This window comes from Phalaenopsis equestris, unplaced genomic scaffold (genome assembly GCF_001263595.1).
Source record: "Phalaenopsis equestris unplaced genomic scaffold, ASM126359v1 Scaffold000670, whole genome shotgun sequence".
NCBI classification, from domain to species: Eukaryota; Viridiplantae; Streptophyta; class Magnoliopsida; order Asparagales; family Orchidaceae; genus Phalaenopsis; species Phalaenopsis equestris.
In genome coordinates this window covers 296,973-319,460 of record NW_018165110.1, presented here as the reverse complement: position 1 = coordinate 319,460, position 22,488 = coordinate 296,973, and the positions used below count along the sequence as shown (strand labels likewise).

The window sequence follows — 22,488 nt, the reverse complement described above, 5'->3', positions numbered from 1 at the left end:
TATTGATTATAAATTATATTAGTAAGAAAATAAATTGCTTTAGAAAATCTCTTTTACTAGCTATCTCTCTTTGAACACACATAAACATATATTATTTATTTAAATAAATTCAAATAATTCTTATGTGTTTACATCTCTAACTCTTGAATTTTAAAATTTATGTGTATAGCACTCAATTGACTACCACCAATACTAACCTTTCTAAAGTGAAACATACCTTTTGTTGTTTATAGGTGTTGATGTGATTATAATACATATAAATATAAAACTTTTGGTGCTCTACATTATTGCATTTATAATTTTATGGCATGTATATAAATTTTCCTATATATAAAATAGAAATTCATTCTAGATGAGTGTATTATAAAATTTAAAATTTAAACCCATATAATTTAAATGTCTATTTTCAATCTAATATAATCCATTTCTTATCAATAGCATCTCATCTTCATTCTATGGTTTAATAGAGATTCTTCATATTATTTCATAAATCTTCAAATTAATTTAGGATGTCAACTTTTTGAGGCATGGAGGGTGTAACATTATTTTTATAATGAATAAGAGAAAGATGGGAGAGAGAAGGCCTTAGTTTAATAAATAAGAAAGATGTGCATGCAATGTAGATAAGAGAAAGAAGACACTCTATATCTTTTTAACAAATTAAGTTCTAAAATTTAGTGCTTTTCATTGATTCTATTATTTCATTTGGATTAATTGAAAAAAAAAAAAATTTTCCTTTTAAAAAAGATGAAATTTTTTAGAGGAGACTAAGGGTCTGTTTGGGGCAGCTGCAGCTTATTGAATAATCTGCAGATAAGCTAGGTGCGATAACTACTACAAATTTTTATTTTTTTTTGGAAAAGCTAGACCGCAGCCAGAAAGCTGCACCGCACTTAGACATGTGCAGTGTGAAAAAGTTGTTTCCAGCGTTTTGAAAACGCATAAACTACCAAAACACAGTTTACCCAAGCATGTCAGATACGTTTTCAAAACGCCATCGCACCAAATAAGCTGTCCCAAACGGACCCTAAGCTTTTGTTCTCATTTTTTGATGCTTAGACATGATGTTTAGGTAACCATACAATATATTTATAAGTGTAAATATAATATTCTCATTTATTTACATATCTACCCCTAAACATTTATATTTGCATATGCTCAACTTAAATCTCTAAGATCAAACCAAATACTACTATCACTATTTCTAAGAAAAATGAAATACACACTTTTATGCGTATAAATGTAAATATAAAGTTTAAAGTTTTGGTTATGTAAATACATAAAAAGTGTGTGCTATTTATATAAATTTATTTAATTTCATTTTATAAGTTGATCTTACATCTCCCTTCCCAATCTGAATTCATAATAATGATCTCATTTAATAATTTTTTATTTTATTTTAATCAAAAATAATTATTTTGCTTAAAAAATAAATAAAGGACATCAAAATTAGATAGATAAGACCGGTCTGAATGAACTGTACAATCCTTCTAGAAAGTTCTTCGGGTCTTTTTTTAATTTAAAATATTTTATGGAAATTTACCAGCATACTAAACAATTCTAATGTATTTACATATCTACCGCTTAAAATTTAATATTTACATTTATCACATCATAATATTTAATATGTATGCATGAAAATTTATATTTTACTTTTAAAAGATTAAGTGATAATGATATTGTTATATGATGCCAAAGATTGAAGTGATAAGTACACGACCCATTCTCAATGTAGCCAATTTCTAATCCTTCTAGAAAGTCCTTCGGGCTACTTCAGCCCAACTGGTCAGCGACCTCATTCAACCAACCGGCCACCTTAAACTCACACGACGACTCACCCGCATAGATCTCTGCGTAAACAACTCCAATGAGACCCTCTTCAGTGTCAACAACTTTGCAGCCATAGGCTTAATTGTTATAAGTGCACAACTTCAGGGATGATACTACAAGACACAGAGAGACGAGGTGATGGCCGAATAGAGAAGGCTTCGAGGAAAGATGTCACTACACGTCCAAGAATCTCTCACATCTTGCAATCCATTCAATCTCCCACTGTTCACGACACGGTGGCCCTACAACCCGTCGACCGATCAAATGGTCACTTCTGTCAACCACCGCCAAAGAAGAGTCAGATAGTCGATTGAAGGTCTACCAGATGACTAATGGTTTGCCAGACGACCGAAAGGCTAACAGACATCCGTAGGGTTGCCAGTCGATCGAAGGTCTGCCAGACGTCCTAAAGGGCATCTAGGGCAATCATAAATGGGCATCCATGCCACTGACCATACAATAGCCTAGATACAAAAAAAAAAAAAAAAAAAAAAAAAAAAAAGATGCCTAAATCAATTACAAATATGAAAATACGTGAAAAAAAAAATGTCATGTAACCCCTTATTAAATTAAAGGCAGACAGGTATTTTCGATACATAAAATGAGTCAAAGAACTCAAAAGTACCTCTTTTTTGCTTTTACGGTCAAGTCCCCGTGCTCTCTCTCTCTCCTCTCATTCTCTCTCTCTCTCTCTCTACTTTTCCCTCATGATTCCCATAGTTTTATCCATTGGGTGTGATTCATAGAGCAAATCTGAATTCAACAACCCCAATATCTTAATCAGAGCGCTATTAGGCTTATTAAGATCAACTCAAACACATGTATAATGTTAATTTGATTTAATTGGTACAAAGACTCTTAAAAACAAACTAAACTATGTATTATCTAATCAAATGTGGGTACTCCATAAATTATAAAGAATAACCATTAAATATTAAAATGCCCCAATATTTTAATGTTAATATGAAACTTTAGTGTTAGATATATAAATATATAAGGATTTTGTGCATGTGTGTAAATGCCCCAATATTTTAGTCAAAACTCAATGAATTCTCTATTAATCTAATTAAGATTAACTCAATCCCATGTATTATGTTAATTTGATTAATTTGATACAACTATTAAAAACAAACTAAACTATGTATTATCTAATCACCACAAAATTTCAGCTTTTTTCTCGTGGTCAAATACATCGAAAACAAATAATAAGCCGTCAGATTTTAGAAAATTGAGGGCTTTCGGATGGGCGAATGACCACAACTTTCTCGCTTGTCGGAAACCCTAATTCTGAAGAAATTTCAGATTGCTTAATTCATCAACGATATTTTAACTGGCAATATTTCGGTCGAAAATGTTTTTGATGACTCATTTACTTAGCGAACGAATCAAGTAAGAGTCATTTAACATAACGAACACGGGGTTGTTTTCAAATAATGAGCCATTTTGACTAAATCAAATATTGAGGCAATGCCTTGCTTTGTGGTCTTATTCTCTAATTAGCCGCAGTTTCACCTTTTATTTCTATTTAGGAAGATTTACGTGCATGACACATTATTCTTTTGTATTTACATATCTAACACCGAAACATCAACATTTACATACATGTCATATTTCCTATGTTAACGTTGCTGTATTTTTGATGTGATATGAAAGATATGGGTGAAATGCAATAATTGAAGTTTAGATTTTAGATATGTGAATACGAAAGAATTGGGTCGTATGCATGTAAATTGCCCTTCTATTTATTGTATGTTAATTGATCCCAAATCCGCAATGCATCCAATATCAAAATCTTCGACAATATGTTCAACATTATCAACATACGGATCACAAACCTTATTTGATAAATTGATTTTACATCTCTCTTCTCAACAAACGTATTAGACTAAATTGGATATAAGAAAATTTACATACACATCACTTTGGTGATTACATACACAACCTGTTGTCTTATAGATGGGAAAATGTTACATAATTTTTTCGAGTTACAAAGCTGGTGAAAGGAGGAGCTCGTTGTTGCGCGGTAGGAAGCGGTCGTAGCAGGGAGTAACTATTGGAGCTTCGGTGCACTATCTTCAGGGCCGACATGACATTCAGGATGATGCATTATTTCTTAAGTTGCTTCGTGACTCTGCAACATTGATTTTGCTTCGCACGGTGTTCGTCGTTAGGAGCAAACGACAGATGATTGTGATTGACAGCGACCAGTGAGTAACGGTCAATGGTGGTCAATGATTGAGGACGCAAAATGTTGATTGTTGTAAGCGGTTGCTGGCGAGCGTTGGTTAATGATGGTTGACAGCTACAAGAGCAGGAGGTTGATGGCGACGAGAGTTAGCCGGAGGAAACAACGACTGATGGTGGGCAAAGTTGGCCAGTGTCGGTGGTCGGAGTTGGCCAGCGGCGTTGACCTGAGTTGGCGGCATTGGTTGTTGGAGCAGTGGTCGACGATGGTTGGTGGCTTTAGGAGTAGAAGGAGTTTGTCATATCGTCTATGCAAAATCCTTAAATTCAATTCTCTGTTCTCCAGGCTCTAGGCTTCCTCTGGTCCATGGTCTAGTCCCCCTCTCAAGAGGTTGGACTAGAGTTCATGTTGCAAATAAGAAAGAAATCCAGACCACTGATCAGAAGACCGGGAGAGATCCCCTCGATCGGACTACATTCAATGAATATTTCAGTGTCTTATTAATGTCAGAATCGAGCAATCTTAAATTCATTGGATTCTTCTCGCAAAGCACTTAATTTGACTATAACCATGTCTAATTCAGAATCAATCTAACCATCTAATTTTGCTCGTAAAAGTTCTAAAAGTGGTTTGATGGCTTGATATGACCTTGGCTTGATATGGCCTTGTTTTGACTTGGAATTGATAGAATTTGGTACCATTTGGTCAGTCTAGTTGATCTATGAAGATTCACCATAAGTTTGCTAAAATCTAAGATCAGAATGACTTTTAGTCAAAATTTGAATGTTTCATGCTAAAAAATTACCCTCAAAATTCATATCATATCTTAAAATTCATATCAAAATTCATATCATATCTTAAGATTCATGTCAGATGATGTATATTTGTTGACGATGTATCCGGATTTAATACTAAAATGTTCTAAATCTAAATATTAAAATTTATGTGATAGATGTGTAAATACATTATAATTGTTTAATATGCCTGTAAATTTCCCTAAATTATTTTATAAATTAAAAAAAGACCCAGAACGACTTTCTAGAAGAACTGGAAATTGGTTCTAATTACATTAAATAATAATTAGAAAATTAGGAAGACAATAATCGGAGCAATTATGTGGTGCCAACGAGGCAACGAGGACGAACTCATTAAAGAGGGCTGGACCGCACACTTCTTTCAGAGCTGTCATATTAACTTTAATACATCTTATTTATTTTTTAAACAAAATAATTATTGTTAATTAAAATAAAAATTATTTTGTGAGAATATTATTCATTACCACACAAAGTTTTATGTATTTACATATCCAAAGCCTAAAATTTTATATTTACATTTATAATACATTCATGTCATAAACTTATACAAAAATGTATCTATGTTGATTTGATGTTAGAGATTTGAGCTGAACGTATGTAAATATGAATGTTTAGGTGTTGGAAGGATAAATAAATGAGAATTGTGTGATATGAATGTAAATGACTCGTGAAATTATTAGCATTAAAGACATTATGAGGGTCACCATAGGGTTGTCAAAAAAGTTCGTTGTTCGTGAACAGTTCGTGTTCGGTTCATCAGTTGAGTAAACGAGCCCAACACAAACAATTTTTTAAGCACGAATTATAATCGAGTCGAACACGAACAACTCTTTGTTCGCTCTGTTCGACTTGTTTTGCTCGAAATTAAAAAAAAATGGATATAATTATTTATATAATAATATATCATATTTATTATTTATATAATTATATGTTATATATATTTATATCTAAGTTTAAATTATAATAACTTGTGTAGTATTGTAGTTATGTTTTTTTTTTTTTTTTTTTTTTTTTTGTGCAGCAGGGGACTTAATCCAACTGAAAAATCAACTCACCTAAAAGTTCAAATAAACAAAAAGTAAATATAGCACAAATTAATTAAACACCAACTAAGATCAATCAAAATATACTTTATTATTCATTTAAACTAAATTTATTCATTGGTAGTCCAGTCTCACCTCATTGGCCATGCATGCACATTAAATGGATGTTATGTCACTCAACCTAGATTAGTTTAGTTCACTTGATCATTTGATTTTCAACTTCATTTATTTATTTATGTGATGTTATTTTTTTGTTTAGATTGGATGCTAAGATGATTTTCTTGCATAGGTTGAATATTAGGGCATTTTTTTCTAACTTAACTCTTTTATAGGTTGACATGGTAAACACTAAAATCAATAGGGGACAAAAAATGAAATTAAAATTATACAAACAAAATTTCACATATATTAACTTCACTAATACGAAAATTATTGCATACGTTCACGCAGAGATGCTTACGTTGAACCAATCAAAATTCTCCGTACCAAACTTGTATATCAGTGGAGCCCATTTTTAATTTAAAAAGGTGATTGGTTCACCGTACGCAGCTGCATACGGTGAACGCATGGAATAATCGCTCCACTCATACACCCATATATAAGCATGACTTACTATAATAGGGGGCTTGGAGCCGTAGGGCGCTAAGCACACATGTGTGTGTTATATGTCAATCCGCGTTCTATGGACCACCTTTCATACTAACCTATTTCATATAGGGTTTCACTAAAGATAAAAACCATAAACTATGCATGTATTTATATAGCTAACACCAAAGCATTCATATTGCATTTCTCAAATCATTAGCTCCACATAAAAAAACATCACCTTTGTTATCCATTTAAAATTAAAATACATCTTTTCATATATATATGTATATATGTAGATATAAGTTTATAATACTAAGATATTTGAAATGTTAGATATGCAAATACATAAGTTGAGTGGTATGTATATATATATATATATATATATTGCTTGCCCATGAGAAGCACTTGAGGACTGCGGTGACTAAAGAAGAAGAGACATGTCCAATAATCAGTTTGTCGCACTGCAAGCAATTTTTGTCGCAGGCGTGCAAAAGAAAGTAATGATTTCTGCAATATTTATATATTTTTATTCATTAGTAATAAAAAAATCATAAGAAAATTAGAAAAATAAAAAAAATGTGGGCTAAAAAAATATATAAACTTTAATTAAGACTATAATTAATCATTAAGGATTAATTAAATTGCTCCAATTAAATTATAATTAAATAATTTATTAATTAATTATCCTAAAATAGTATAATTAATTAAATTTTAATCAGCCCAACTAATTAAATCAAGGTCATACTCACTAGGTAAATTAAGTATAAATAGTGAAGCATAATTAAAAATAAGGTTAATTAAATTAATTTAGTATAGTTAATTAATTAATGGTCTCTTATAATAATTAACTAATCATTAATTAATACATGGCAGATTGGGTGGTAGGCGAGACTCGCCTCACCTCGCTCATGGCGTCGCCGCTAGAACTCCTCCAGCCAATTGAAGCATCGATGGGCTCGCTCATGGGTCGCTGCTAGAACTCCTCCAGCCAATTGAAGCATCGATGGGCCTCTGGATTCAGGAAGACAGAGCAGAACTGGAAGAGTCCCTTTCACTCCCTTCCGAATAACCTAAAAAATTACATAAAATACATGAAAATGCATTTTGCACGCGACTAAACAAGAGGATAAGTGATAACAACCTTCAACGTTCCCCTCGGCTGACCTGACCGAGTCGGTCTGCCTCCGACCTCTGCTAAATGAGGGGGTACTGCCCTCTCACGGGGCCACTTCAAAGGCAAAAGACAGCTCTCTCTCTCGAGGGACTTCCATATCATCAGTGATCTCATTCGTTCGATCGCAATGGGGTCGAGGTATTGAAACAGAGAGAGACGCTAGCCCACGATCAACACCCTGTGGTCCCGAACGTTACCAAGTAGGGTCTTTACTTTCTCACCTTGCCTTCAGTAAGAGAAGTGTGGATCGCCCATCCCCCCCGCACATGTAGTGATTATGAACTCCGTCTTCCAATCCTTCACCTTATTCTCTAGCCCTAACTGTTCAATCTTGACGCCGACGACAAATTGGATGTGACCATCGCGACCAATTCAAAAGGAGGAAAAATGATTGAAGAGTTCGATCGACCACAGGATCTTCGTCCTTCAATAGAAGAGCGCATAGGCCACGATAGCGGCAATTGAGTTTGGAAGGATTTGAGCAGGAATAATGCCATAGCAGTTGAAGATTGAACGTAGCTCGCGACAAAACGGCAGTCGAAGACCCATCTTAAAATGATCCTTGTAGAAGACTAGGTCAGGAGAGAAATCATACGTGGACCGTTCATGGCTGCCAGTCGGTTGCAGGAGAATTGTGGGATCTAGAACACAATGATCTTGGATCTCCTCTACGTCTGCTGCAGAGAGAACTGAAACCTTTGTGGTAGGAATCGAACTGAACGACTCCAGATAGTATTTCTGAACCATGGAGTCTATTGCGTTAGACAAGAAAGAAGAAGGAAATGACGATGAAACCTAAAGAAAGTAAGAAACGACGACGCAACTAGGGGAAGAAAAGGAATGAGTAAAAAAAATGAACAAGAGCTCTCAACAAGTGCACAACCCCATAAGTACATGTACACGTGGGAAATGATATATGGGAAGTCGAAACATCGCTGATACGATTGATAAGACGGGACTACACGTCATCCAAATAAAGTAATAATTACCAAAAATAGAAAAATGTTTTATTTGTTTTTTATTTATATACAAAAAGAGGGGGGACGTCTGCGCTCGAATCAGTCTTAAATTGGCTCAATCTTCAATGAATCTGTTTGAAGACCTTTGCAAATAGCCGAGATGATGAATAGTTTTTTTATGTTTTCTTTTATTTGTAAGCCTTATGTTTAATATTTATTGTGATTTTTTTTATTAACTTTTATTCTTATTTGGGAAGATTTGTAATAGTTTTTTTCTTTTATTAATGATATTGTTAAGAGATTTGATATGTAATATGAATATGCTTAAGGTGGTATGAAATGTGAAATGTGTTTTTTTTTTCAGATATGTGATGAGGCATCAATATAGTCATGTGAAATTTGATATGTCATTTTTGCACCTCTTATCATGCAACTGAGTAAAAGAAGCCAATCCATATGTATAAAAAATCTATTGGTGAATCTTTACATCAAAGAATAAGAAAGTCCAAATTTTAATGAAAGCCATGCCACACTAATTTGTGGCATAATGACCTTATGGCAAGTCACTAATTAATGATGACCCATTAATTTTCTAAGATGCCAAATGAAAATATGAAGTTATTTAGCTATTTATTACAATTTTTTTCTACAACATGGTTTTAATGAGGTCCTAATAATTCAAAAAGAATTATAATTATATTATTTATAGATCAAAAGTAGTTTTTTTTTTTTTGCATATTATGTTCATTATCTTTAATATTTTTAAGAAAAATCACAATCTTAATAAAAAAAACAAAAAACATAAGCCAATACAAGCCCTAGGCATTATGCTATTGGTGAGATATTTTTTCACTAGATATATCATTGATTACCAAACCCATGTTAACTATGTTTGCTCCTAAATCATGTCTATTTCCATTTTGGTCTTCTCATTATTCTCCCAAGTAATCCCCTTAGAGGTTTGCATCCCATATTGGCAACATCCTCTTAGTTTATATAATATCTAGTATCCCCTTAAGCCACCATCAGGGCCTAATCCAACCAAACTTTTTCTGGCATGTACACCACATTTAGCAATCTTTTGGTGCATCTTGTATAGTTGTATGCTTCTTTTTATTTCTTCAACTCCACTTAAGAGTGGTCTCCAATCAACATTATTTTGATGACATAGGCATTGAATTTTTTTTCGATTTGTGAGAATTTTTAATAGACATACATCTTGGCATGTGTAAATACATGGACAGACCCACGGTATTCTTAGGAGCGGTACACCGATATCGAAGCAAACCAGACACTACACAACATGTGCCGCGTGCCACACCCTCCTACATCCTGGTCTTCTCAGCAGCTCAACTCCTCGTCTCTTCTCGTTTTCTCCCCTGGATCTATCCTTAAGTAGATGCCAAACGGGAAAAATCGACGGGATCAGGTACAAAGGCCTCTGAAATTCCCAAATTTTTTTTGGCCCGAGACCTAAGGTAACCCTCATGACCTCATCTATGTCTCGCTTCCTCCCACTCAACAAATAACACATTAGATTTTAAAATTTTTGAGATATCTTGAGAACGTATTGGTGAAGATTTCCATTTGTATGATCTATTTCTCTAGCACTGTTAAAATTTACATTGTTATTTGTATTTCTTACTGTAATTACAGTTGTATAAACTTTTTGTTCTGCTCTATACAATATGAAATAAGAACTATAAATTCACTTATATGTAGCAAGGGCATCTCACCTTCTAATACTTGATTCCATAATGGACCAATTGTAACATAGGCGTCGTTTGCATAAGTTGTATGTTGTAAATTTTCTTCCTACATCCTAAAGTATAGTGCTTAAATATAAGACAAATATAATTAAGAAAATGAAGTTAGATTGATTGAATGTGAAGTATAGATGCGAGCAATGAATTAAAAATAAATTAGTCTCAACAGAAAAAATTAGTAACAAAAAAGTATGACTAGCAAGCTTATATTTACAACTCACATTTACACATATTGAAAATTGATGGTATTCACAGAAATTCTCATGATACCACAATGAATTTGTCATGAATATCACCGAGAAATTGTGCATTATTTTGCTAGGAATATAACCAAGATGGTTTTGACTGGGCAAAAGTTGACTTTCAGAACTATCGGGATTGTCTTAATCTTTTTCAGATGATATGCATCCTACAATAACGGGCTCCAAATGAAAAGGAAAAATTAGATTGTGAATGATAAATAATTCATTATGATAACATGCTTTAATCGACTCATCATTCCCAATACTGAGAAAATATGATGTTAAATATTGAATTATTAGGTTTTGATTGATTTGTTTGTTTAGCAAATGTTATTTTAATATTCATGTTGAAGGTATTTGATTATAAAATTTTAATTATTTATAATGATCTTATATTTTTATATAAAGGTTTAGTGAATGGATCATTAATCAAAAAGAAAAAAAAAAGAGGGAAATTGATATAGATTATCTTCTGACTGTCCTGGACTTCGACCTTCTATATGGAGTTATGATGTTAATGATAGAGATAGAGTACGAAGAACATATTTACTTAAAGGATCACCTCAACAAAAAATTCATAATTTTTCTCAAATAGTGATATGTAACATTACTTAGAGATTTAGTTCAAAATGGTTTGAGGATCATCTATAGTATAGCGTATAAAAAAGTGCAGCATATTGCCTCTATTGTTATCTATTTAAGCCTCAAGAATTGGTTAGTACAAGTCAAGGAGACAGAGAATCGTTTTTTTTTTTAGGATTTAAAAAATGGAAGAAAAAAGAAAAACTTTTAGCTTATGTAGGAGATCATAACAATCTTCATAGTAAGGCAAGCTAAAAATATGAAGATCTAATAAAGCCTTAAGTACAGAGTGTTTTCACCATATGGTTGAATAAGGATGAGAGTAATAAAGAAGATTATATGATTATGTTGACTGCAACTATTGATTATGTTTGATTTCTTCTACGAGAAGGATTGTCATTTCGTGAGCATGATGAATCATATGAATCAGTTAATCAAAAAAATTATTTAGAGCTATTTCATTTTATTGTGAATCATAATGAAGAAATAAAGAGAGTTACATTTAAAAATGCGTGCACATAATTACAATTAATTTCATCAAAGAGTCAAAAAGAACTTCAACAAGCTGCAGTAATTAAGATTTTAGCTTATATCATGAAAGATATAGATTGTTTTTACTTCTACATTACAATTGATGAGTCTCGTGTTGGTCAGCGAAGGAACATTTAGCTGTCATTGTGAGATATGTTGATAAAATGGGGCAAGCAATTGAAAGATTTATTGGAGTTGAACATATTTCCTCAATAACTTTAGTTGCACTTAAAAAACTCTTGAATCCATACTTGATAAACATTCATCAAGCCTACATAGGATACGTGGCCTATGCTATGACGGTGCATCTAAGATGTGAGGCAAGTTCAATAGTTTGAAAACACTCATTCTTAATGATAATCCTTAAGCATTCTATGTGCTCATCAGCTTTAGTTAATTTTGGCAGCTGTAGTAAAAAATCATTGACAAGTTAAATATCTTTTTGAGTTCACTTCAAAAATCTTAAATACTGTTGGAGCTTCTTGTAGGAGAAATGATGCTCTTAAAACCATTCAACATAAGAAAATTCTCTTACATCTTAGAAATGAGAATTTAATTAACAGTCATTGTTTGAATCAATAAATTACTTTGCAAAGCTAGAGACACCCATTGGAGTTCACATTATTATACTTTAATTAGTCTCATGAAAATGTATGCATCTATACTTTGACTTCTTGAGATTATAAAAGAGGATAGATTGCATGATCAACAATTAGTTGAGTTGGTGTTTTAAGTGATGTAATGGAAAGTATTGGCTTTGTCTTCATGTTGCATTTAATAATTGATATTTTAGGAGTTATAAATGAATTGTCACAATCTTAAAAAAAAGATCAAGATATTATGAATGCAATGACATTGGTGCATTTATCAAAGCAACGATTGTAAATGATGCAAGAAAATGGATGTGATTCCTTATTACAAGAAGTGTCCCGCTTTTGTAACGTTATTGAAATTGATGTTCTAAATATAAAATCCTCTTTTAAGACTTGACGGAGAACAATATGCAGAGGCGAAGAAATTACAAATTTCAATCATTATCGTGCCGAGTTGTTCTACAGTGTGATTGGCATACAACTTCAGGAGTTGAATTACTGTTTCTCTAAAGCAAGTACCCAATTGCTTCTTTGTATTGCTTGTTTAAATCGAAGTGATTCATTCTCAACTTTTGATAAGGGAAAGCTAATTCATCTCGCAGAGTTATATCCCAATGATTTTTCTATTGTTGATCTTTTAGCTCTCGATTATCAGTTATTCGTTTATATTTTTGGCATGCTGTCACATACAAAAAGTCCCACATCGGCTAGGTGTAGGGTCGAAAAGCAGTATTTAAGTTCCTGGCTGCCCCCCACCCCCACCCATAAGAGCTCTTTTGGGAGGTGATGAGTGGTATCAGAGCAGATTACTGTCTTCCAAGTGTGTGGACTCTTCATGGTCCAGTGAGACCCTAAGTGGAGCCGATTCGTGACGAGGGAGTCACGAGATTGGGTGGAGGAGAATGTCACGGACAAAAAGTCTCACATCGGCTAGGTGTAGGGCCGAAAATAATATTTAAGTCCTGGGTTGTCCACCACCTTTAAGAGCTTTTTTGAGATGTGACATAAAACAAAATGTTAAAACTAAGAAAATTTGTGCGTATCCTCTAGTTTTTAAACTTATTATATTGACTCCAGCTTTATCTGTTGCTATTATGTAGTTGAATGTGTGATGACTGACTCAATTAATAGTTAATTAGTTTTATATTGTATTATTATTAAAAAAGTTTAAAAAAAATATCATAATTAAAATTTAAATAGAATATTCTTTTTTGTTCAAGTGTGAACGATACGTGAAACATAAATAGGTTTTCAGAATTTAAATTTGGAATGCAAACTTTCCTTTATTTGGAAAGTCAACTTCTCACACATGCCGCTCAATGTTTGTTTATTTACATATCTAACACCTAAACATTAAATTTTACATATATGCCATCATATGCATATATATGCAAGAAATGCTGCATATTTTTGTAATTGCAGGGAGAGCACTACGCCAACTCCCAAAAGAATTCTTAGGGGTGGTGGGCAGCTCAGGATTAAAATACGTCTGCACCTAGCCGATGTGAGATTTTTTGTCCGTGACATTTTAAAATACTGTTTTTCGGCCTTACATCTAGCCGATGTGGGACTTTTTGTCCGTGACATTCTCCTCCACTCAATCACGTGATGCCCTCGTCACGGATTGACTCCACTGAGTGACTCCACCGAGGGTCCCACTAGACCATGAAGAGTCCACACACCTAACAAACAGTAATCTGTTTTGATACCACTTGTCACCTCCCAAAAGAACTCTTAGGGGTGGTGGGCAGCCCTGGATTTATATAATGTTTTTCGGCCCTACACCTAGCCGATGTGAGACTTTTTTGTCCGTGACTGCTAACTCTAACACGACATTTTAAAAGTTTTTTATTTTATTTTAGTCAATGTACTATATATCAGAACAGAACACCAACTTCTTAAAATTTAAAATAGTAATATTCTTTTTCTGATATGAAAGTTTGTGGTGTAAATCTAAAAAAACAAAATTTAGCTGTTAGATATGTAAATTCATAGTAATTGGGTGGTATATATGCAAATGTCCATAGCAATAAATGGGCATATTACATAATCACATGAGTACATGACAGATGGCAAATTAACAATTTACTTAAGATAATAAAAAGGAATAATAAGAATCCAAGGAGAAGATTAGGTCAAGAGGGTTCACATGTGGGATATTATATTTCATTTTAAAAAGAATTAAATTGTAGTATTTATTATGTGATGTGAAAGATTTGGGGGGTGTAAATCTAAAAATGAATATTAAGATGTTTGGATATGTAAAAACATAAGGAGTGGATGCTATGTAAGTAAATGCCCACAAAAATACATGCAGTACATGATTATGCAATACACCTAAAAAATTACTTCATATATATATATATATTTATTTATTTTTTTTTTTTTTTGCGTACTCTAGATTGTTGATTGGTTTCCTCGGTAAATATTACATCAGGACTTCTAACGCAGAGCTACGTTCAGAGTCCATTGATATGCGAACACGTGACTTCAAGGAAACACACACGCTTTTCTGAGATGCGGCCCGGTAATATAGGAGAATATTTGACACGTGTTATTCCGCGTTATTCAAGTATTATTGTGGTAGTATTGATGTATTATTGTGTGATTATAACACCGGGAATATTCTTAGAACACAATAATACATGAATACCACCACAATAACACGTGAATAATACAGAATAACACGGGAGGAATATTCTACTAGCTAAACGGATTTTTTTTTTTTAATTTTTCTGTCAATATTCATATATTTGTATATCAGTGAATTCTGAACGTTGTTCTAAATCGTGATGTAATTTTGGGATTAAAATAATTCCTATAAATAATTAGAGACAATTTATTAAAATAGCAAGAAAGATTTCCTCTAGTCAATTTACTTTTGGAAGGCTGTGGTCCGTACCCTAAAATTGCTCCGGCCCACGTGAAAGATGGATAGTGGCAAACCGTGCTACCTATAAATTAGTTGAGCAATAATTTAATTAATGACATTACTTAATTTTTCTTCTTAAATGTCCGTATAGCACTTTTTTAAAATATATATATATTTGATGAGTAATATTTTAAAAAATGTTAAATGTCCGTATAGCATTTTTTTTAAATATATATATATTTGATGAGTAATATTTAAAAAAAAATTAATTGGCTACAAGACAACAAGATTTATAATCAATTAAAAGTATTAATTAAAAAAATAGAATAAATATTATTAAATTAGATTCAAATGATGTTTTAAATCTTGTCCCAATTCTTAATATTTTATGACTACATGATTAAGACTGTCAAAACGGCTCTTTGTTCATGAACGGTTAGTGTTCGGCTCGCTAATCAAACGAGTCGAACACAAACACACTTTTTTAGCTTGAAATATAATCGAGCCGAACACAAGGCTCACTCGCGTTCGGCTCGCTTACACCCCTAACTGACATCACAGAATTCTTACACATTTATATATCTAACATTTGAACTTCCATATTTATATCTATAATACTAAAAATTATAACATCACGAAGAAAATATCGCCATGTTTAATTTTTTAAAAGTAAAATACAACATTTCATGCACATATTTAATAGGTTTAAATATCAAATTGTAGGTATCAATATATGAAATATATAATGAAAAATGTGAAACAAGGAGTTGGTGGGAAGTAAATGAGCTGATTCAGCTTTGTCAGCTTTTCTCTTCATGTGAAACTCGTTTTATGGACGGAGAACTTGGGGAGCTTTCAATACAAAGGATCTTGCGCCTATATAAAGCGGTCAAAGTGGTCAAGCCTGCAGCTCTTAACCGCACTTCATTCCAGAGAACAGTATGGCTCTAACTGTAGTTAACGCTCAGCTTCCTGCTGCTTTGTCTTCTAAGAGGAACATAGCCAGTAGTAATTCACTGTTAAGGAAACCTAGGGTTTGGAAGGTTGTATCTCCAGCTTCTTCAACTGGTTCAAAACGTAATTATCTTGTTGTTAAGGGGTTAATTAACGATAATGTTGCTTTATATGAGGAGGAAATTGAGTCATTTTCTAGTTTGGATCATAAGCCGCATAACATCTTCCCCCCTGACTTCGTTTTTGGTGCTGCCAGCTCTGCTTTCCAGGTTTCATGCAATCTCCCTTTTCCTCTCTCTCAAGCAATTATTAGGTGCGGAGTTTGTACCTGTGAATTTCGTTGTATTTTGATTGTATTGATTGTATTAATACAACTAATACAATAAAAAATACAACGAAATATGCACCTTTCGTGCATAATAATTTTTTGGCTCTCACATTGAGGGTTTTTCATTAGGTGGAAGGAGCAACAAAGGCAGGAGGGAGAGGACCAAGCATATGGGATACGTTTTGTGAAAAGTCTTCAGGTCTAAGTTAAAGCATCACTATTATGTCACGGAGACGGATGTGCGGATGATGGCAATGATTATACTGCGCTGTCATTCGAACATCTGGTGAAGTAATATTTTCTTTTTTAGAGAAAATATTCGTTCGGATGATGACGTGTTCATAATGATTTGGATTGCATCATATCATCAAACACACGACATGATGTTATATACGCTGTTGTCTACAACATTGATTACCGGATGGAATCATATTTATCTTTAATATCATATAAGAAATATAAGTATAAATTGTAATATTTGTAAAGTATTTCTTGAAATGAAATATAAAAAATTTTCAGATACATCTGAACTGAACCTGCATTAAAGACATGAATTTCTTAATGCTAAACATAATGGTTGTACTTAAAAATAAGAAATTACATTAATCAGATTTTTTTTAGAAGTAATCATAATTTACGTGACTAATTAAGTTTTTTATGACTTAAGATAATAAAAGTTACATCATTTTATTAATAATGTTATTAAAATCTTAAGTCAAACAAACATTAATTAAGAAAAAAAGTATAAAATTGCTGACGGATTAATGCAATGGAGCAGGCACATTCATACGAACAGCCGCACGAATTTTAAAGAACAATATTATAGACATTTCTTACAATAATTAGTGATTTTTAACTATAATAATATAGAAAAAACTCATTTATTTTATGATTCTTTTTTTCAGGAAAAATTGTCGATAAGTCAACTGGAGATCCGGGAGCAGGCTCATACTACCGCTATAAAGTATGAACACACATTTGGATATATATATATATATATATATTGTATATTTAATATTAAAGAATTTATAAATCCATCTTAGAACTTAAATTAATCTTAATTAAACTGATTAATCTCTACTACCTGTACTTCAGGAAGATGTGCAGCTCTTAGTCGACATAGGCCTCCAAGCTTACAGATTCTCCATCTCTTGGCCAAGAGTACTCCCAAGTACTATAATAACTCAATATATTCTCTTCTCTAATCTTAATTAAGATCTTAATTACAATCTCTGACATGATTAATTCATTAAGCTTCTTATTAAATTAACACAAACTAATTAATCTGCAGAGGGCCGTGGCCTGCCCAATCAGGAAGGACTCAAGTACTATCACAATCTGATTGATGAGCTAAAGCTTCATGGTAATTACAACAAAACCATTCATGGTAATTAAAATAAAATCAATATTAACAAAATCTTATGCGGGTGATATTTGTAGGAATTGAGCCCTATGTTACACTATTCCATTGGGATGTTCCGCAGGCTTTAGAAGATGAATATGGAGGATTTTTAAGCAGACGGATAGTGTGAGTATAGTATTAAAATGACCCTATTTTGACACTTTACTAATAAAAAGGTTAGAAACATGCAATAATTGTATCTAACATTTTAACTAAAATTTCACAGAGATGATTACAAGCAGTATGTGAATCTATGTTTTGAGGAATTTGGGCATAAAGTGAAGCATTGGATCACATTGAATGAACCTCGGATGTTTGCTTCAATGGGATATGGCTATGGGATGTTTGCTCCTGGCCACTGCACTCCAGACTTAGAAATTCCAGGATTTGGTCCTCTCAATTGCCCTGTTGGAGATTCTCTCAGAGAACCCTATAAAGTTGCTCATAACTTACTCTTAGCTCATGCAGAAGCAGTAGATCTCTACAGAACCCATTACCAGGTAATTTATAATACTTCCATGGCAGCTAAATCCAAAAGTTTTTGCACATATACCCTTTAGAAGTTTAATTAACACGCACTTTTTGAGATTAAGATGACATGCTTAAGTTTAATTTTTGCTTTTGCAGGCTAAACAAAGGGGAAAAGTGGGAATTACAGTAAACTCACATTGGTATGAACCTTATGATGAAAGTCCACTTAATAAAGAGGCGCAACAAAGAGTTCTTGATTTCAATGTAGGATGGTAAGTAAAGTACTATAAAGTATAAACTCACATTTTTAGTACTATTTGGTCAGCTTGCAATTAAGTCGAGTAACAGGGGATTATGACTTCAGATATATACCTGTATGCTGTGCAATGTTAAGAGGAATTCTATATAGAAATGATTTAGGATTAATTTCATGTATTAATCAAGGATTTAGCTTAATTAATTATTGGTTAATGAGCAGGTTTTTGGATCCGGTGAAGTTTGGTAATTACCCGTTTTCTATGCGAGCTTTGGTGGGGGATAGACTCCCAATCTTCACGGACGAAGAGTCTGCAAAGCTTAGGGAGTCTTATGATTTTATTGGGGTCAACTATTACACATCAAGATATGTAAAAGACAAGTCGTATAATTATACTATCAAGCCACAGACCTGCATTGACGACGCACAGGCCGACACGCCAAGTACGTCAACACGGCATGATGTGATTCATGCCTTCGTCAACTTTCTCTTTTAATCACAACTTAATTAATTATGTAATTACAACAAAATTTAAAAGTTTCTATTTCTTAATAAAATTTCATACCGCATAACAAAATACAACTGTTCATGCAAAGGCAAGATGCATGACATATATGTAAAATTTAAAGTTTAGTTGTTAGATTTGTAAATACATAAAAATTTATTGGTATGTATGTAAATCTTCCTATCTCTTATATTTATCTCAAGGTAAATTAAAGGATTTTCAACCATTATATTTTGCCAAAAAATATACTTTTTTACTTGTTTTTTCTCTTACTAATAATGATGTTATGTGTCAACATTTATTTAGCACATAAATAATTATATAATTTGATTTCAAATTTACAGTTTTATAAACCACCAATTAGAATAAGAGACATATATATATATATATATATATATATATATGCGCAAAGATAGTGACTCATAGTCGGGACAACTATAAGTCCATCGGGTCTGGGGTTCGAATCCCGTGGCACGGGCTCTTCGAACCTGAATCAAGCACACCTAGTTTCCAACCCTTATGGGGAAATATATATACATATATATATATAGTATTGATAAAAAAATATTAGAAATTGATTTGAATAGACATATACATAATAATCTAGATAAAAAAAATCTATAAAAAAATATAAATAATGAGAAAAACACACACAATCAAGCAAAAAATTTGCAGTTTTAACCTTGACCCGTGTGTCATTTGTTTGATTGTATAAATGTAAATTAATTATAATACTCTTCCTGGAATGCAGCTGAGAGAGCTGGGGTGCCCATCGGACCCGCAGAGGTAATTCCTTACAATTTATCTTTTAACATGTAGAACGAAAAAATATTACCTCAGGAGTACTGATGCTCCAATGAGGAGGTGTCACATATGCAATGGTCTCACCATAATACCACGAGGCACCTCCCTATTGGAGCACTGATGCATCAGTACTTCTGAGGTAATATTTTTTTATGTAGGACAAAAATTCAAAAAGAGCATTTTTTTACAGCTTTAACATAATTTATTTACAAATTTATACATTTTGTCTAAATGTGTACGATAAATTCATAATATATTGGCAATTATTATAAAACTAGCTTTGCAAATATACCTCTTTTTCTTTGACATGAAATGCAGCCAAAGAGTTGGGTGAATGTGTATCCAAAAGGATTAAAAAAGCTTCTGCTGCACATAAAGCGAAGATACAACAATCCTGCGATTTACATCACTGAAAATGGTGATATTATGTTATTACATCATATTATTATTATTATTTTATATTTATATTGATATTATCACAACATGTTTTGATATGTAGGGGTTCTTGCGTATAATGATGATGGAGTTAACATACCTACTGAAGATATATTCCGGACAGAGTTCCTCACCTCTCACCTTCATGAACTTGAGGATGCCTTAAGGTTAGCTAAAGCTAGCTTACTTCTTCAATGTCTTACCCATCATATATATATATATATATATATATAATATTAATAAGATTTACATATGTACCCCTAAATTCCTATGTATTTACGTACGAGAAAAGTGCCGAAATAATTACTGGATTCTTTATAGGGATACGCTATTTTAGCCCTAGAATGTATACAAATGTCAATTTAGTGCGATATATATGTATATACAAATGTCAATGTATGTATGTATGTCAATGCCATAATCTTCGTATTGATGAAGCTAAACATATATATTTTGAATTGAAAATTTACAGTAGTAGAGCCAATGTGAAGGGATACTTCGTGTGGTCTCTGTTAGACAGCTTTGAATGGAGGGATGGCTATACATGCAGGTTCGGTCTGAACCACGTCAACTACGACAACTTGCATGAACCGGATCTAAGGAGGACTCCCAAGCAATCTTCTCGTTGGCTCAAACGTTATCTGCGTAACATAAATAATACTAAGCCCACAGTACTCCCCGCTCCCATCATATCGGAGCTCGTCCAACCTGTCGTTGCTACTAAAATATAAATATGCATTTGCAGACTATGTTTGATTATGCTAATGTTATATTTCATATGTTGTGTTGTATGTCTTCTATGTGTTCGTGAACAAATAAGGATGGTGATGAGCTCACCTACTACTGTTACTAATGTTATTCTTATCGTATGTAAGAGTTTCAGCTGTTGAAGAGGCTTGAATAAGTGATCTATTTTCACAAATGTTGTTGAGGTATGAAATTTTGTTTTCTTTTCCCGGAAAGGTGAGCTGAAAAGACGATTGTAACGTGTTAGGCTTGTCATTCGCATGTCCGATCATCTAGACTTAATATTTTTCCTCATTTGATAAAGATTAAACAAGAAGGTACAATATGAAAAACAACATATATTTTTTTTTCTATTTGGGGGCATGACTGACGCTGAATCTACCTTGCTTTTCCCAACGACATTTTAAGTAGTCCTAACATTTTATATTTGAATATAGGATTCCAAAATTTTATTTGACATACATAACTAATTAAAATTATCCAATCAATTAGAAAGTCAAAATGTCACTTTAAAATTCCTTTTCCATGAATATTGGAGCGTATAATCATGCCATCACATCTATATACTACTAAAGTTGTTACTTGTTAACTTGGAAATTTCTAATGTTATGTGTCAAAAATTAATGCATAAAAGGTGTGTTCTACTTTTTAAAAGTAAATAAAAATGATATTTTTGATGTAATATTAAAGATTTGAGTCTTATGCAAATAAATATTGTAGCTAGGTTTAGATATGCAAAATCCTAACAATTGTGAGGCTTGTATGTAAATGCCCGGAATGATTATTTGAAAGGTTTTGGGTCTATTTTGGGGTCACTCTGACTTTTTTTAAAAATGTAGTTATAAAATTGTGATGGAAAAATCAATTTTTTATAAAATTGTAGTTGAAATTATAAAAAACTTATTTTTTTCAGAAATTTCAGACAACAATTTTCTTGCAGGCAGTGCAATTTAACAGATTGGGTTGAAAAAAATGACTTTTCATTAGAATAATTTCTAAAAAATAATACAAAAATAATTCCCCAAATAGAACTGTGGTGACGATTTTAAACACAAAACAATAAAAAAAAATTGTTTCGAAAAGAATCATTGGTTAAAAATGTAATGATTTTATTTTATATAAAGAGCCACAAAAATAATCCTCAAATCAATTTGGTATAAATGTATTTTTGTCAACCCATATTGTCCCTCGCCTAACTTTTTTTTACAAAGTGAATCTCGTGCTCATAAAAAATGTTCATCAAAAGAAGGAAAAATTATTCCATACAGACACCACATGCAGAGATGCATGCGGTGTCTGATCTACACCGTCGATCAAATTTTTTTTTAAAAAAAGGTTAAAAACGAGGTCCACTGAAATACATCTTTGTAATGATCGATGGTGTAGATCAGACACCGCATGCATCT

The 22,488-nt window shown here is 32.6% G+C and overlaps 1 protein-coding gene across 1 annotated transcript; it reads left to right on the top strand.

Annotated features, from left to right (window-relative positions):
- The first annotated feature begins 16,110 nt into the window (after window positions 1-16,110).
- On the top strand, window positions 16,111-21,257 carry LOC110030176 (beta-glucosidase 24-like). The gene is made up of 13 exons (XM_020732774.1): window positions 16,111-16,403; window positions 16,592-16,661; window positions 17,368-17,426; window positions 17,558-17,633; window positions 17,754-17,825; window positions 17,903-17,990; window positions 18,091-18,364; window positions 18,492-18,607; window positions 18,814-19,034; window positions 19,848-19,882; window positions 20,219-20,318; window positions 20,400-20,502; window positions 20,808-21,257. The coding sequence occupies exons 1-13, from the start codon at window positions 16,122-16,124 to the stop codon at window positions 21,064-21,066; spliced, it is 1,755 nt and encodes a 584-aa protein (XP_020588433.1). The 5' UTR covers window positions 16,111-16,121; the 3' UTR covers window positions 21,067-21,257.
- Window positions 21,258-22,488: the final 1,231 nt, after the last annotated feature.